A 17,867-nucleotide genomic window follows, 5' to 3' on the forward strand; every position below is an offset into this window, starting at 1 on the left:
TATGATTATAAATCCGAGTGCAATTACCTGAAGCACTTTGATTAAACAAATAAATGATATTTTTCTTGCGGTTGATGCAGGAGTCGCAGTAGAATGCTAACACGATAATTCTGGCATGAAACATACCACACCCATCCAACGGAAGATTTTTGGCACATAAACGAAAAACGACCACCACAAGCTTTATATTGAAAATTATCAGTGAAATCTGATAAAGGTATATGTCTGAAACTAATGAAACTGCTAGCTACCCAGTTTTCTAGCTTTTTCTCTTTCATTCAGCTCTTTGAGCGACTAGGTTAGCATAAGCACGTCTACACAGATAAGAGACAGTCTGTTAGAACATACGCACTTTTGTAGTGTTAATACCTGCGCGGTGTAATACAATATTCAAAGAGCAATCTTTATATAAAATATCACTAATATCTGCTGCGTTGTAGTGAACACGGCTCTTTTAAACCCTGAGGTATGAACGAGCAATACCTACCCTTACCTGGTATACACATTTTTCAATATTGTGCCGACAATAACAATATTAAGGAATATAAATGATTTTCTAGGCAATTTCTATATATATTTTATTGTAGAAAGTATCACAAGTTATTTCTGTTGTACTTTTAATAATAAGTATTTTACTATATTTACAATTATAATAATAGTACACAATGTGGCAAGTCCCAGCATATACTCGCCTCATATGCGCATATACATATATATATTAATTGTGATATCAACTTTACTTTCAAAATACATTTTCATTAGCTGGGTCATGGCAACCCTACCCTATGCCGATTAAAATTGTTACAATTTATATTAAAATCAAATATTCTAGTAATTACACACAATTTATATTGGCATACAATTCATTCAATTTATTTAACATTATAAAGTAATTATTAATAATTCATATTTAGGTAAATTCAAGGAATGTACGGTGGTTAGTTTTAGTTTTTTACAAACATTTTAATTATTGTAAACTTTCCCGATTACAACTTGGGCATTATGTTTTAAATAACACCAATATTATTATAACTAACAAGTGAAACAATATTTGTCTGTCAACACAAAATGTTACAAGTTATGTTACATAATAAAACAAATAAATTGGTTAAGTTTTCAGACAGACTAATTGGATTCAGGATAATTGTACACAACACAGGATGTAACAGAAAATTCCTGGCAAATTTACTCATATTATGTCGTAATATACACATATAGTAATTTAATATAGAATTATTTTTCTCCGCAGCTTATCTATCATAAATTAAACATTATTACTGATCATCTACGCTAAAAATGTAAATGTTTAATAGAATTTTAATACGATGGACAGCAAATATTTATTGACCACTTGGTTTAAGTGTAAGTATTCATCGTACACTTAAACTTTGTCTTTATATAAAAAAAAGAAAACAAATATACCAATGCTATTCGGACTCGTAAACCGATTATAATTAACGAGTTGTAAAGCGTTATGAATAATGAACAAATGGATAAAAACGCTTTTCAATAAAATGGCACGCATTTTATATTTTTGTTCGGAACCCTACAAACTTCGTATTCGTATGTGATATTAATAGTAACAATGAGCTCGGTTTTAACTTTAACATAAATGTAAAGAAGTTTTTGTCATAAAGACATTATATAATGACATTTAGATCTGTGGACACATTTCTAAAAAAATACTTTCTTGCCCGTGAATTAATCGGTGTTTTTTATTTCAATAATCACAATAAAAATTAATATAAATATATACCGCCTACATCTTCAACAGGCCATTGCAATGCCTATATATATTTGACAATTCCAATAAATTACAAATATCTACTAAACTTAATGAATTTCTAAGTACTTAACTTAATTGAGCATTCTTTCATCGAATACGGATCTGAAGGCAGGCGACGAGTAGGAATCCAGGTGGCTTACTCACTCGAGGAATAAATTCTCATTTTAGTGATCTTTAATTATTATTCTTAATTTCGCACAACACTTACATACGATTTTTTTTTAAGTTAAGGTATAAAATTACAATATGAGACTTCTAGATCCGGTAGGGTACTATTGAAACTTATTATTATGCGCCTATTTTAAATATTATGCTAAACAATTCAAATTAGATACAGTCGGCATCACAAATAGAAGGTAGCCAGACCAAGAATACGTTGTTAGCAAAAATTTAAAATAATTAAAGTTATTGAAATATAATAACATAAGTAACAAAGTATATGTAGGTATACTTTTCAGCTAAGTCCCCCAAGTGCATATAAAGAAAAATTAAGGATACTTTAAATTTGAATGCAATATGCATAAAATGAAAATATCATTATCAATTTTGATTTAATATAAAATATAATAAAATTTTTATATACAACTATGGTGGCAAACGCATACGGCCCATCTGATGGTAAATGGTTACCATAGCCTATGGACGCCTGAAACACCAGGCGAGTCACGTGCGCGTTGTCGATCCTTAAGAAACCTTAATATACCCTTCTTGAAGAACCCCATGCTGTGGTCTTGTGAGAAAATTATATGTATATTTTGATAGTACATATAATATTGAATTTATATGATAACATTGAACAATAATGATTTAATTATGAAACCGACTGTACTAGTTTAAGGCTGTAAATGAAGTTAGATTGTGTGGAAAAACGCTCTTTTCGACAATCTCTGGTACCGTCTATCTTCACATTCCAAGTTTTGCTTAAATAACAAGACTCTAAACAAAAACTGAAATAATTAGAAAGGACCTCACAATTCAGAAGTTATGTACCGACCACACGTACATGACTTTATTGGTCCTCCATTAACAAATACTGTAGAAAATCTCTTCGATGGTCGATGAAACATGAACACGGCAACAGTGACGCCTCTCCCTTGTTAGGATCATGATCCAGTTTCATCTTTAGTCCAGTTGAAATCAATGAGTGTTCACAATTTAATTCTGGAATAATTTAAGTCTATTGTCTGTCAGTATACTAATAAATGTAACTATAGTGTTCACTGTGAGGCAACGGCTCCGGCCACCCTCTGTCGAACATCACCGAGGGTAGAGCCATTGCTAAAACCATTCAGCAATGGAAGTTTCCTCTCCTTATTGTCTAATTTGGCTGCATCTGCCTCCACCTTTATCTTCGCTTTGGCATTCTAGAAAAAACAATATATTTTAGAATAAGTATTTAACCTATGTAAACATAATTATTGTGGCTGAAGACTGGCCTGACTTAAATATTCTTGTTTTTATGTAAGTAGAATAGCAAGTAAATTATGTCCCACCTGATGGTAAGTGGTAATCGACGTATACCTGAACAGCACTAAGGATATCTCGTTATGTATCCGTGGTACCTACTCCTCATGTATTGCTATCTAGAGAAAAGAGGCTTTATGTCTGTAATTTAACTGCCAAATGAAACAAAAACAGCGGGCAAAAGCAAGCTGTTTGGCAGCAAACATATATGACACAAAAGTACTCATGCAAATGAATTTGTGCAAAGTCTCTCTAGGGCTCCTGCTGTAAACTCTGAATTATATTTATACCTTTATACATTGATTCCCTAATCACCCAGTAAACCAATAATCAATCTTACATCAAAAAACATATAGGTATCTGTAAAATTGACCTCGATGTAGATTATAATAAGTATAGCATAGCATATTATGTGAATATATATAGATATATTAAATGTCAATGACAGTCATTATTTTTGTACGTACCAATCTGTTTGTTATTATTTTGTACTGGTATACCTATTTACTTCCTCATCGCAATAAATTAATTATAATTCAGTTATGGAATATTTTAAAATTAAAAAATATCTTAATTGCATATTCCGACAATGGCATGTTATATGCCTACATTTATGATCAATTGACGCAATCACTGAACTTTACAAAATGATTAAAATGACATGAAATACTTATTATCCACATTCTTTTTAATTCGAATCATCGTAGTCTGAATTATATGTTGTTATTACTGAATCTTATTAATATTATAAATTACTCTTTCACACAGATATTACTGATCGGATTTGCATGAAATTTGGTGCGCTGATGATATCCACAATTAACACAGAATATTTAACCTAATTTAAGTAAAGCTTTACCCGTGATTGTGTGACCCGGAAGTCAGCAAATAAATATAAAATGTGGTAAGATCCCGTAATTTTTACTAATTATACGTATAAATAAGTTTTGTTTATAAAACAAGCATACGCTAAGAAAAGATTTACCAAATGTCACGCAGGGGACTATTCATAAATCTTTTATTGAAATATCATTATAATATTAAAAAAAATATATCAAACAAAATATGTTAATGACTAGTCAATAACCCCGACATAATAATACAAATATAAACAAATCAACGCAAATAATATGATCCCAAGATATTCATTGAGCAGTGATTTGATTAATAATACAGATAATAAGCGAAGTTTTTCCTCAAACTCCATATATATTTATTCAACTCATATTATAAAGGATGTTTTTCCTAACATCACATATTTCGTAGTCTAGCTTACTTAAGCATTCAAGCAAATAGATAATACTAATATCCCAGAAGTCAATGTAAACATTCTTATAATTTACACAGACATCTTTGCTGTTAACGATACACTATATTGCATACAAATTAGCAAGTTTAAATTCGTTAAAAACAGAAAACAGAACTCAAATCCAGCCTTTAAAATAAATTATATCTATTTGTCATATTACCACGGATAAGTTAAATCGAAAGAAATTTCAGTTATATTTTATATTAAGTATAATTAAACAGATCAACCATTCAATATAAAGCTAAAACTGTTGACATAATAATTTGCGTATAATAATTTAACTATGTAATATTATGTTATCTGTGAAAGATAGAAACCGCAAGAGTCTCCCAAAATATACTAAGTAGACAAAAAAGTGGGACACAGCTAGTAAAATAAAAATAACTTACTTTGACTTTCTTTAAGTACGCCTGTTTGTAGAAATCTGAGAAGAGATAATAGAAGAGAACAGCGTGCATGCCAATCCACCAAACGAACGCCTTCGGGTAATCACAGTCGATGAAAAGTAGTTGGAATGCATGAAGAAATACTAGGACGAATTGTACCTGAAACAAGGACATCATGTAACTATAATATACTTATATTATCATTATTACTAATATTTCTTAATTTCATTACACTTTATGCATAGTCACACATCATCAAGTTCATTTTCTATGGATATGTAACTAGTAGATTTACTTAATTAAACTAACAATGATTTGTTAGTCTTAAGTATTCCCCTGCTAGGATGCTAGGAAACAAAGCACAAGGAAACCTATTTTGGACTGCTGTCTCTGTTATATATGTGTCTAATGTTAATAGTTCTTTGTAAAAAAATATTTCTTTATATATGAGAGCGAATAAACTTCTTTTTATTATTATTACCACCGCAAACTATTTAAAGTCGTCTGCCAAGCAAATTGTTTTGTAAGCTGAATTTGGGTTTGAATGGGTCAAAAGATGGAATGATATCGAGATTACAGGTAATTTTTTTCAAATAATGTGGAACATGTTAATACAGTTATTTTCAAATTTTAATGCCAATGCATCGCAAAGAACAAAAAATTTAAAGTCTGAACAAGGGCGTCAAAATGTATTTAATGATGTCGTTTGTCATGCAGTTCATGTCAATTATATTATTTAAAAGGCTGCGATCACAGTTTTCACCCATTACAATATTTCTATCAGTAGAGTCCAAGGGCGTCAAAATGTATTTAATGATGTCGGTCATGCAGTTCATGTCTAAAAGCCACTTTCTATCAGTAGATCCTAAGCGTGTTTGCCACTGCACTCTCATACATGAATTTGTGGTTCGTAACTTTGTCACGCTTAATATGTTTGCAACATTTTATTATACAGTAGAAATTTGAGTACAAGAACATAAGGTTTTTAAGAAATCAATATTCATAGTGGCGAATACTAATTGCCAAAATACTTCTAGTTAGCCTTAGAATTAATTAAATTTTGTATTTTGTTGGTACAGTTGTGAGAATGATAATCTTTATGTGTTCACATGTTTATCATATATTTCTTAACACTAAAGTCTAAACGGATATTTAAATATCACGTGACATATATCATCTATGTCATCTTCAAACGATGGCATTTCTAAGATTTTTTTTACTATGGGTCTTATAGGTGACCTCATTGATTTAAGGAAAATAAAGATGAATGCAGGTAGGCAATTTGTTTGTTGTTTCTTGCCTTATTTCCTTGATAAATACAAACAGATGTTGTCCTCCAAAATAGATATAGATATAATAATAACATTCTCGATAATTAACACAACATCATGCAGTCTCAAGCTAAGCATAACTTATGTATATGCCTACTAAACAAACTGATAGAAATACGTTATATTTATGTTTGTAAATACATAGAACACTCAGATTAATGCAAACAATCGAACCAGTGACCATTGGACATAGGCCGGTAAACTTAACTGCAGGACCGCCGAAGCTACTAACAAACTACTACTAAAATTATTTACTAACCATTTGAAGAGCGGTAAGATACTTCTTCCACCACAAGTACTTTTGAATTTGAGGGCCCAATGCCGCCAGTAAGTAGTAAGTGTACATTATTATATGCACAAAAGTGTTCAGCATACCAAAGAACGTTGAATGTCCACCTGAAAAATAAATGAATTTAATAAATAATAACATTAAAACTCTTTAAAGTTATTATAAACTCATTAAATGCTGTTTCATTCTATGTTATATGGTTTTCTGCTTCCGTACATACATTCATACTATGTAATGATTTCATAATAAGAACAGCTGAAAGTATCTACCGAGTCGACAATAAAGGAAAGAATGTAGTAAAAGCACAGATAAGATAATATGCAAAAGGATAATAAGATATTTTTTTATTGTTAAATTCTGGAAAGATTTCAGGTCACTATTTAACTTAAATAAAAAGTTATATACGAAATCATTTATCCATATAGATTTTTCAATATTTTCAAAGATTCAAGATTTCCAAAAAAAAATCTATTTCCTTGGCGTATAACACCTAGCGGAAAGTATTCACTGTACCATCATTATTATAAAAAAACAAACGGATATAAACCACGACATTATTAACATCATTATAAATAATTATTGTAGGTACATATATAATTATCTATAAAGTGCTAAGTAAACAAGCAGCACGCGTGCCTGTGCAGTGTGTGAAGTGGGTGTAAATTTACAACTTACAATTGTAATGACTTGTACATTCAGTTACTTTGCTTCACTTATCTTCACCATATACTCGTATAATAATAATAAATAAATAACCATGGACAACACAGCGTCATCACACAGTAAGCAGAGCTTGTGTTATTGGAACTAGACAACTGATATAAATACTTATATATTTTTTTTGTGAATACATACATAATATACATAGAAATAACCCAGACCGATACAAATAATCATACACACGAATACAAATGTTTGCACCGTGCTAAGAATCGAACCGACGCGGCGACGACCACGATGCCGTACGCTGTATTCATGAATAGGACATGGACATTACAGTAGGACAAAGATAACAGGCCTCTGTACACTATGATTTCACTGCCATATCTTAGTCAAACTCAGGTTACAAAGCATATCTATTTTGATTCTTACCAAGTCTACCTCAACATAACTTTATACACCATTAATATAATGAGATATTATAAGTAGGCAGTAACCATTTTAGGAGATGATATCGCCAAGAAAACTCTCGAGATCATTATCGTTGTCTGTCACTCAGTATTCAAACATGGTTTACATATACAAACACATTAGGTATGTTTGTACCCTCAAACTATGTACTTCTCAAGAATATTTGTGTCATTCTGTTATGTCGTTAGCTACTTCATAAAACATTAACAATTTAGCTTTTAAGGTTTTAGTTTAAAAGTTTCGAGTTTCAGTTTATTAAATAAAGATCCTTTTTTACAAAAATTAAAAACAATTTGGTAGTTGTTTCCTAAGGAATAAATGGTTTGTATTCCTTAGGAAACAACTACCAAAGATGATGGAGTATCTACTAAATACGATACAATATTTTACCTAACTTTAATAATGCAAATGTATTTAAGTACTAAACATTACCCACAAAAAAGGTAGTAAAGAAATATATAATAATAATTGAGAAACCTGTACCTAGAATACTTGTTATAATACCGTCTGTTGCATGTCAGTAATTACCAAATATTCGAGAATCTTTAAATACTATCTTACCACCATAAAGTACGTTAATTCATTCTAAATTTAAAGAGAAAACACATATGTACATTACGTTTATATATATAACCCACCAATATATTAATAAATTGTATGACATTGAGCTGGACTTATTGACACATCTTTTTTAGGGGCCAATAGCATAAATTGTGCCTTGAAAGATGTAATATATCAAGGTACAAGACGGTTCTATTTAAACGGTAAATTAAACACACGTAGTGCCAACTACACACGAATGACACTGACCTGGTGTGAACTTAACTCCGAACCACACCGACATGGGCATGATGCCGTGGTGGATTACATGAAGCTTCGACACATGATCAAACTTCTTGCGCATCACGAAGAAGATCTGTGAACAAAGACTCATTATTAGACAAAGACATCACGGAACAAACATATATACTCGTACGTACTTAGTTACTTACATAAGCGAGTCCAGTTTTTAGGAACTCGAAAGAGACAAACATAACGTCTTATATAAATATATCACACCTCTGTCATTGAATGTCTGTCACTTACGTATATTAGTATGAAATTATTATAATGAACTCAATTTTAATTAAATTTAGTCGACAACCGTATTATATAGGACATAAATTTATGTCTTGATAACATCAATCACTTTCGTAAACCATGCTGGGATTCACATATACATTATACATTAAATTTTATTAACATTTTATATTAAAAAATCTCTTTTCCTTCTATCCTTGTTTTTAACACATACCTAGTGTGGTAAAAACTTACTAAATATAAAATAATTGTAGTCGTCTAATGTGGAAAAGAAAAATACGGGCAATAAAAACTGAAACTCCCAACGAAGCGTTAATAATAACATTTCATACGAACACAAATAATAATCTAATATTGAACCAGATATACATAAAGCTATGCAAATGAAGCAACGACGTGACCATGCCGGTTGCGGAAACAAACATGGCCCTAGTGGCCGGTAATCGCCTTGGCAATGGACATACATACATAGGCAGGAGGCGAAAACTTCGCACAATAATTTCATACAATAATTATGAAGGACAACCAGTCACAAGCTATTTTCGTCATAGATTTCACCGATAACATTTACTTTAATTTAAATATGCTTTGTTGGAATTAAAATAAAAATGAAATTTTACTACATTACAAAACATCTTCCGTTTGCAGCAAGTGGTAGAAGGCAAGGTTAATAACCTTCGTTTTTTAGAAAATAATCATATCAATAAAGATCACTAAAAATACTCATGTGTGCAATACAATGAGTTCGAGTCAATTTAAATAACTAAGTAATTATTGTAGGCAGAGCAACTTACCGTGTCGAAGAATTCTGTAAACTTCGAAAAGTAGTACCACCAACATCCACGTACCGTCTATAAAAAAACGATTACAGCATTTCAACATTTGAATTCCATCAGTATATTCGTGAATGTTTTTTGTAATGAATTTAATAATAAATTAAACACTGGCAAAGAGCAAAAACTACATACCTAATAACTTTATTTTTAGAATTACAACTAGATCTTTTTTTAGACTTGATACATTGAGTTATATTTAGTGTGTGTACCTAAACTTTTTAAGATATGCTTTAATATACAAAAACTAGTTTATAGCCGCATGTTTTTATATGACCGGGACAGATCGAGGATTTACTGAATTTTAAATTCAGTAAGTTCTCAAACATCTAGCAAACTTATTATTTAATTATTAATGAATCAAAATCTAAAATAAAACTGTTATTTTATTTTAGTAGTTACCTAGTAGTACTTAGTTCTAGACTTTCAGATATATTTTTACAGTAATCTTAAGTAAGGATATTTATAGTGGATGTTAATACTCATTATTTATACACTGTTATCAGTTAACAGTTATTTTATATATAATTTTAATAGCATTAATTCGAACACCATAGAAATTTTAGGCTTACGACCTTAAAATTTTACGAAATTATTGCGATCATTTTATTCATAGCAACCTAGTTACGACAACTATTTATAAATATTTCATTAATTGATGAACTAATCGTCTATGGATACATTTGCGTTTCCATCGCAAATATATCTCTACTAATTAGAATTAGTATAATAGTATGTAGATGCCTACTAGTCACACAAGGCAAACGCCTCTCGGTCCATGACTTGGCAATATATGGTGCATAATACATACATTTATGTTCAATAAGTAGCTTTGCATTAGGGTTGTATCTAATGACAAGTTTCACGTGCGAACGTAACATACTGGTAAAACAGTTGCAATAGAAAGGTCAAGTTAGTAGAAAGATAATAAATTTTCACGTACTTATAATTCATCTTTATTTATAAAATCTCTTTAAAAAAACTAAGGATTTTTAGGTCTGCTATAGTAAAGCGATATATTCCAGCGATTTACATTCTTAGATAAATAGACAACCACTCTTTTTTTCTCTTCGTCACGATTTTATGAGTATAATATTTGTAATGAAGATAAAAATAATATAAAATAAATTTTATGTGGGTATTTATAGAAGATATTTTACAACCCTATACACGGGAATATGTCGGTATCCCTTAATCGACTTACCGGTTAGACGTCATTCCATCACTAGTTGAGGAGAGACGTCGCATAAACTATTATTAGATAAAGCAAATTAATTAAAATGCAGTGCAAATAGGTCTTTACATACAACAATTATTGGTACAAATAGTAAATCTTCTAATTGTCTATGTCTTAGACTTTTTCTGTTCTTACGTGAATTTAGTTTTTATATTCATACTCGTATATATGAGGTACAAGTTAGCTTGCCACCACTGTTATCGATTCCTGAGATATAGTTTTTCTTAACTTACGTCTTATCTGCTTCTTACTATACCCGGATAAAAGTATGATCATAAAAATCCTGTCTAAAATTTTGCACTGGAAATTGGTCCGATTTTTTTTTGTAGAAAAAACCATTTTTATATACAACCTTTATTCTGTAGAATTGATATAACCTTGTAACCTTGTATACATATTATATTTTCATAATATTATCACAAAATAAACAGTGTATTGATGATTGTTGTAGATTTATTTCTATATAGTTAGTATATCGTTAACTAAATATATAGCTGAAGAGATCTTAATAAAATGTAACATGTATAATAAGCCGGCATAATACTACTGTACCTACATATGTGGTGTATAAATAGTCCAATAATGAAATAAAATATGCAATTCCGTAAGTTGTTTTTCAAACAACGCACAAAAATACATGTATTTACCTAGTCATGTGATATTCCTGGTTATTGTGTTGTACAATAATCTGTCTAACAAATAATAAAAATGTAACTAGGGTTTATGTATCACAAATTAATTAAGTGGAGTTAGACCTAACCAGAGTGAGCTCATATTTCTCCCACTCCTTCAAGTTCTATTGAGGTATCTAATTTGCTAAGAGGCATCCTCATACCTTTGGTTGCTTCATTATTTTTATTTAGGTTATTATATTCTTAAATAATTTTGTATGGTATTTTTTAATATAAACCTAGCTTCCGAATTATGAAGATTTGAAGGATATGAAAACTATAATTGTGTGTTAATTATAATGTTTCTCTGTTTGAGAAGCTGTGTGTCTGGTGTAATGGTCAACATACATATATAGTTAAAGGCTTCAAACTATATATGTTGATCATTACACCTTACGTACCCCCCGAACTGAGTCACCATATAATATTCAGTATAAAGAAAATACCCTATTTTCTGGACAATGTATAAAAAATTCACACGAGACCGTCATTGCGGTCACATCTAACGAAATAAGACATATAGCTGCCACGTGCTTAGAATACAAGAACCGTTTGTTTCTTCTTTCCTTAACTTAATACAGAGTTACATTATATCATTAAAATTACCTAAGAGTTGGTTAAACTTTAAAAAAATGCTCACCCTCATCACTACAGGAGACCATGAGTAGTCAACAGGTTGACACCGAAAACTGTAAGTGGTGAACCACCCGCTTGCTATACTCTGAGGGCAAAAATAACTTGTTTCAAATGACAATGACGATTACTTGCCATAGCAGATTTCTAGAATTAGGCAAACTGATATTCAATAAAATAAATTAATACACACTAACTCATATATTAATCATAATTACTCATAATACTGGTATTATGAGTAATTATGAGTAATATATGAGTATAGGTCTGGACCTATTAATATATAATGTCATTCGTCATGGCTTCAGCTGTTCACTGTTCATTTTATGCCAAAATAAAAATATTTCACCAATGTTTTATTAGCACCAGATTACATACTTAATTAGACGTTTATTGCTCAATGGTGGCAAACCGGCTCAATGTATTCAGATGACATTTGTAGGTATAAATAATCATTGGTCAGGAATTCGTTAAAAACATTACATATTTTTACATGACATGTTTTATATAAAAATAAATAAATGCTTACTAAATGACTAAGATGTCAAGCCAGTGGTCCTCGAGTAAGAATTATGATTGGAAAATAATTACATAAAATTAATAGACAGATACTAACCTCATTAAAAAGCCAACAACTGAATATAACTTGGAATAAATTGTACCATATGAGGACATTTTTCAGCTCGAAAGGCTTCCTATTTTCCATAAGTTTTGGTCCCAATATCTGTAAGAATAAATTAAAATACAACATTTATAATTATGTTTTGTATATATAATTATTATATTTAACATTTTCTTAACAAATTAAAATTATACTACCTGGCAATTTCCGATGGAAAATATAGTTATTAGAACGTTTAAACAATTATTGTATTATGTTATTAATATTATTCTATAATTTAATTATGGAATTTATATTCTAATATTAAATGATATAATAGTATAATATAATAATGGTATAATAGGTTACTCACTTTAACTATGAAGACGTATGTGAGACATATTGCCAACGTAGGGAACGGGGAAGACATCAGGAACCAGTCTTTTACCCTTTGATCACTTTTGTTGTCCATCAAATCATGATATCCCGCCACTAGCCTATTCAGCACCTCCATTTTCACTGTAACAATTATAAACAACACAACTGTTATCACTTAGTACGTTATACGTCATAGATTTTAAAGATAAACGTAATTGATCATAGGATGGGACGAATGTGCGAACATATAGCATTACAAACAAGTAGTGAGTTGTTTCGGGCATATACGACGTAATGTAACCGTCGGACATCAAGTGTAGCGAATGTCAGGGTGGACCAGGTACTCAGCATCGCTGAGCAACACTTATATAGTCAACTACCTACATGTCACAGCACTTAAATCGTACAACAATATTATGATAAAAGTATTCCATTGATAGTATAAAAATATAAGTGATCGCTGCCTATAAATAATTACTTATATTTTATATCTTGAATCTAAATTACTTCTTTTCTTATAGTTTATATACTACGGATACGTGCCACTATATATATGTATAGCTTTAAAAGACACTAACACAATAATAAACAAAAAATGACGACTATTTTGATACAAACGAACTGAACACAGTATGACGATATAATCAAGTCGTTATTCATAACAAAGACGGTATATTTACACCATGGATAAATACATATTCGAATGAGAATAGATTGTGCATCTGAAAAACCATTCACATACTTCAAATCCAAGGCTAATTGCGCGTACGTGGACTGTTAATGGCGAAAACAGGTATTATTTACTTGCATATGGTACCATTTACAGACTAAACAGAGTATGCTGTACAAATGTATTAGTGTATATTAATGTGAGACATAAACAGCAGTATAAAGATTTTTCATTAATACGGCTAATAAAATCAGCTCTGAAATTTGATTTCAGACTGACACAATGACCTATGGATCATTAAAGTAAGCCAGCTTCAACCGAAGATGAAAATTATAAGTATATACGTTTACAACTGTATACATTTGTACAACTCAGATTGCAATTGGTCTGTCGAGTTAAATAATTCATACACAATCGCAAGACTGTTACTTACAAATAACAATTGTAGGTAGGAAGTAACACCTAAAAATATATGTACATATATATCCTCCACTGTTATGTAAATAATAATAATTATTTATTTCCTTTTGCAGATATTTTATTACCCATGCATTATCCGGGTATACTACAATTTTTCAATTGTTTTTCAAATGTATTGTGTAATATTCTTTCAACTTATTCTTGTTTTTCTTGAAAACAAGAGAAGATAATATAAAACTAGTTTAAAGAATATACATATAATTTAACATCTGAGATCCGGTATTTAGCTGACTAAACTATGTGCGATTTATAAATCTACATATTATCCAACATATAAAGTTGTGTCACTATCCAAAACCAGATGAGGGTATATATTCACTTTTCCGTGTATCAACAAGTAATAGTAGAAGAATATTATGTTATCAGTGAAGTAATACAAAATGAAGCCATGCTAATTGTAGCTGATGTTGCGGACAATGTTGTTAATTTCGAGATCATGGACTGGTGTTCCGCGTTTTGGAAATATGAAGCTGGTGTGTGTAGGTACATGAAAATAAATGGTTGTTACGGAGACGGAAGCCTTATTGTACATTCACTTAAAAGGGAGTTACGTTGATGGTATCGAAAGGACGAAGGTTGTCCAGATGTGCCTACGCAGGTACTTCACCGAATACAGGTTTTGATCTCGTATAAAACTGACCGCTTATGTATACTGTCCGGATCAACGAACTTTAATAAAAAAAAGTAGTAATGAGCACGTCAGAAAAAAGGTTATTAGTGTTCCGTAGCTACATTTTTCTCAATAATTTGTTATCTAATTTGAATCACAAATAAAATTGCCTATTAGTATTTTCTACGTAAGTTGATATAATTGTGATCAATATAATAAATTATTATTATTTTTTAACTATTCTATTCTAGCCTTCTATCTTTTATCTGTTAACGAGCTTGTGCTATGCTTGTGGAATGTATTACATAAGCAATAATATCGACTTACGAATTACGAACAGATACAATGAGATTTTAGGTTTCGTTTAAACCACCAAGATGTGGAACGCTAATATTATTATTGACCTTTGCACTCTTAATACGCCAGTTTTTCAAGGAAGCAGAGAGTAACTTCTGTATAGAAGCGGATATACATAGATTTGGAAAAACCAAGCTCTAAGTAATTCTGTTTATGTATCGTATTATATATACATACTATCGTCCTATGACCCGTCCCATTAAATTTGTATTTATTACACACACCCGGTGTTTTACATTAAAATTTTAATGAAATTTATTGTCATTACATACAACAGGTGTATATCTATATTAATACCTAAGTAACTGATAATCATCAATTATTTGAACTGATGGTAAGTGGTAACCGTCGCATATATACTTGAACAGGCCACGGACATCACGTTCCCATATGCGCGTTACCTCGCGACTATTCATGTGTTATTATTACCATAGATAAGACTATTATGGAGTACTGACGTGTCATCCCTCCATATCCTGTAATTTCACTACCTTGTCTCACTCGCTCTGCAATCAAAACACAAGCAGTGTTTCGGTTGAAGAGTGAGTTACAAAATTACTATTGCCACCAAATGCAAAGTTAATTAAATCCTTTTGGAAAATATTACCATGTACGATATACATATAAAATATGTTTAATAATTAAGCAAATTGAAACTCAATGTAACTAAAATATTAACGGTAACTTAAAATTATTCGTTCTTTTCTATCAATTCGATTATTTTTTGTATTTAGAGAATAAAGAAAGAAAGTTCATTCAAAATGTTACTATTAAAAATATCTATAATATAATATAAGTAACATATGATAAAATCACACACTTCATTAATTGTTATGCATATTAATATAGGTAGATACTTTATAGTGAAACTACATATCTACCTATTAGATATAACGTATATACGGCCTGTCTGTTCGTTCTTAATTTTTTAAGTACATATATTTATTTCGCGTATTGGGATTATTATGATTTTGTTATTTGTGAAATAAGTTTATAGTGTAGTCAGCGTATGCCTTTTTCAATATTTATTTAATATTTCACTTTGTGTACTCGCCCAAAATTTTTCTAATCTAATACATGCCTGAAAACAATGTGACATCTATTTAAACTTTTAATTTGTTCTTTAGGGGACAATTTAACGGTTTTACATTTTTTATACCCTTCTATGTATATTTGTTCATGAATAACTGTCAACGTTGAATATTAAAAATGAAATATCATACAGCTCCGTTAGCAAACTCTTATAAAGTCAATAGTTAGTAGTTACGTTAACAGATATACATAAATAAATAGTCTATAAATATATCTTGGATCAAAACACTGTTTATACAAAATACATCAAGTAATAATAATAATAATATTCTAAGGACAATTCACACAGGGCCATCTAGACCCATGTTAAGCTAACTAAAGCTTGTGTTATGGGATAACTGATACAAATACAAAGATTTTTTTTCTAAATACATACATACATATTATATAGAAAACACCCAGATCACACAGACAATCATACTCATGAATACAAATGTTTGCACCGTGAATCGAGGAATCGAACCCGCGACCATCGGAAGTAAGGCAATATATTAAACCGCTAGACCACCGGGGCCGTCGGTTTTTATATTTACTTCAATATATTTTATTGTCACGTACGAATATTTTGTTTAATGCAATAAACGTTGTGTTAATGAAATCATTCCAAATTGATCTATTGCTTTATTTTTTGGTTTAATTTTATCGTAATTATTTCATGAAATGAATTACTTTCGTTACTGTTTATATCAAACGTACAATATCGTATTTAGACAAGACAACTGTCTGGTTATAAATATAATAAGCATGATACTTAATTAACTTTATGACTAAATATAAATAATACTGGATCTGTATTATTAATATACATACACAATTATAATCGTAATAACTACGCAATTAAGAACACAATCCTCCTCAATCTCGACATTAACTTGTTCCATAAGTACGCTCAAAACTTGGATCCGATTGAATCTATAATTAAATTCACGCAAATTAAGAATTGGTATAGTTTAGGACAGTGTTTATTAAATAATTAGCCCATCGTAGTCAACATAAATGGTATACTATTTTAAAATAATAAACATTATGAATAATAAAAAAAGTAAACATTTATCAAAATCGGTTTAGATTTATCGACATACAATTCATGTGTACTCTTCTTTTTTGCACTAAAAGTTTAAAAATTAACAACTATCTATCTCTATCTATCTAGAATTTAGTATTTGTTAACTACACTTAATAAGAAATAATTTAGAAAAATAAAATTCCATTTTTTCCTAGTTTTTTAAATTGTATTTACATACCTGCGGAAATTGGTTGTTGTAGAGTATTAAACTGAATTCTCGTTATGAGGGCTTAGTAATGTTTTCCAAATTTCGTCTCAAATAATCCTTATTCCACAAATCAACTGTATTTTTCGCCTATCACGCAAACAAGCCAGGTTTCTCGTCTATTTGCGTATAAGCAATAACCACAGCTTCGTTCGCACAACAACGACGTGCTTACGACGCGGGCGCTGAATACTCACGACATAATGTCAGTTGTCACCACCAGTTGACCACCTACCACCGCACTGTACAACCGCGCAT

At 30.4% G+C, this 17,867-nt stretch overlaps 1 protein-coding gene across 2 annotated transcripts in view; it reads right to left on the reverse strand.

Annotated features, from left to right (window-relative positions):
• Nucleotides 1–120: 120 nt before the first annotated feature.
• LOC131846918 (elongation of very long chain fatty acids protein AAEL008004) overlaps nt 121–17,867 on the reverse strand; it is a 29,945-nt gene continuing 12,198 nt past the window's right edge. The window contains exons 1-9 of one of the 2 annotated variants that reach the window (XM_059196334.1): nt 17,583–17,834; nt 13,125–13,270; nt 12,767–12,874; nt 12,158–12,238; nt 9,571–9,627; nt 8,507–8,612; nt 6,536–6,672; nt 4,949–5,104; nt 121–3,150 (exon numbers count right to left, since the gene is read on the reverse strand). In XM_059196334.1, the coding sequence (XP_059052317.1) occupies nt 3,004–3,150; nt 4,949–5,104; nt 6,536–6,672; nt 8,507–8,612; nt 9,571–9,627; nt 12,158–12,238; nt 12,767–12,874; nt 13,125–13,265 (933 nt within the window). In that variant the 5' untranslated portion in view covers nt 13,266–13,270; nt 17,583–17,834 and the 3' untranslated portion in view covers nt 121–3,003. Of the gene's footprint in view, nt 3,151–4,948; nt 5,105–6,535; nt 6,673–8,506; nt 8,613–9,570; nt 9,628–12,157; nt 12,239–12,766; nt 12,875–13,124; nt 13,271–17,582; nt 17,835–17,867 lie in introns of those variants that run through there. The other variant, XM_059196335.1, reaches the window with a different exon arrangement.

The sequence above is a fragment of the Achroia grisella genome, unplaced genomic scaffold, assembly GCF_030625045.1.
Source record: "Achroia grisella isolate CSIRO2021 unplaced genomic scaffold, CSIRO_AGI_Agris_v1 utg515, whole genome shotgun sequence".
Classification (NCBI taxonomy): Eukaryota; Metazoa; Arthropoda; class Insecta; order Lepidoptera; family Pyralidae; genus Achroia; species Achroia grisella.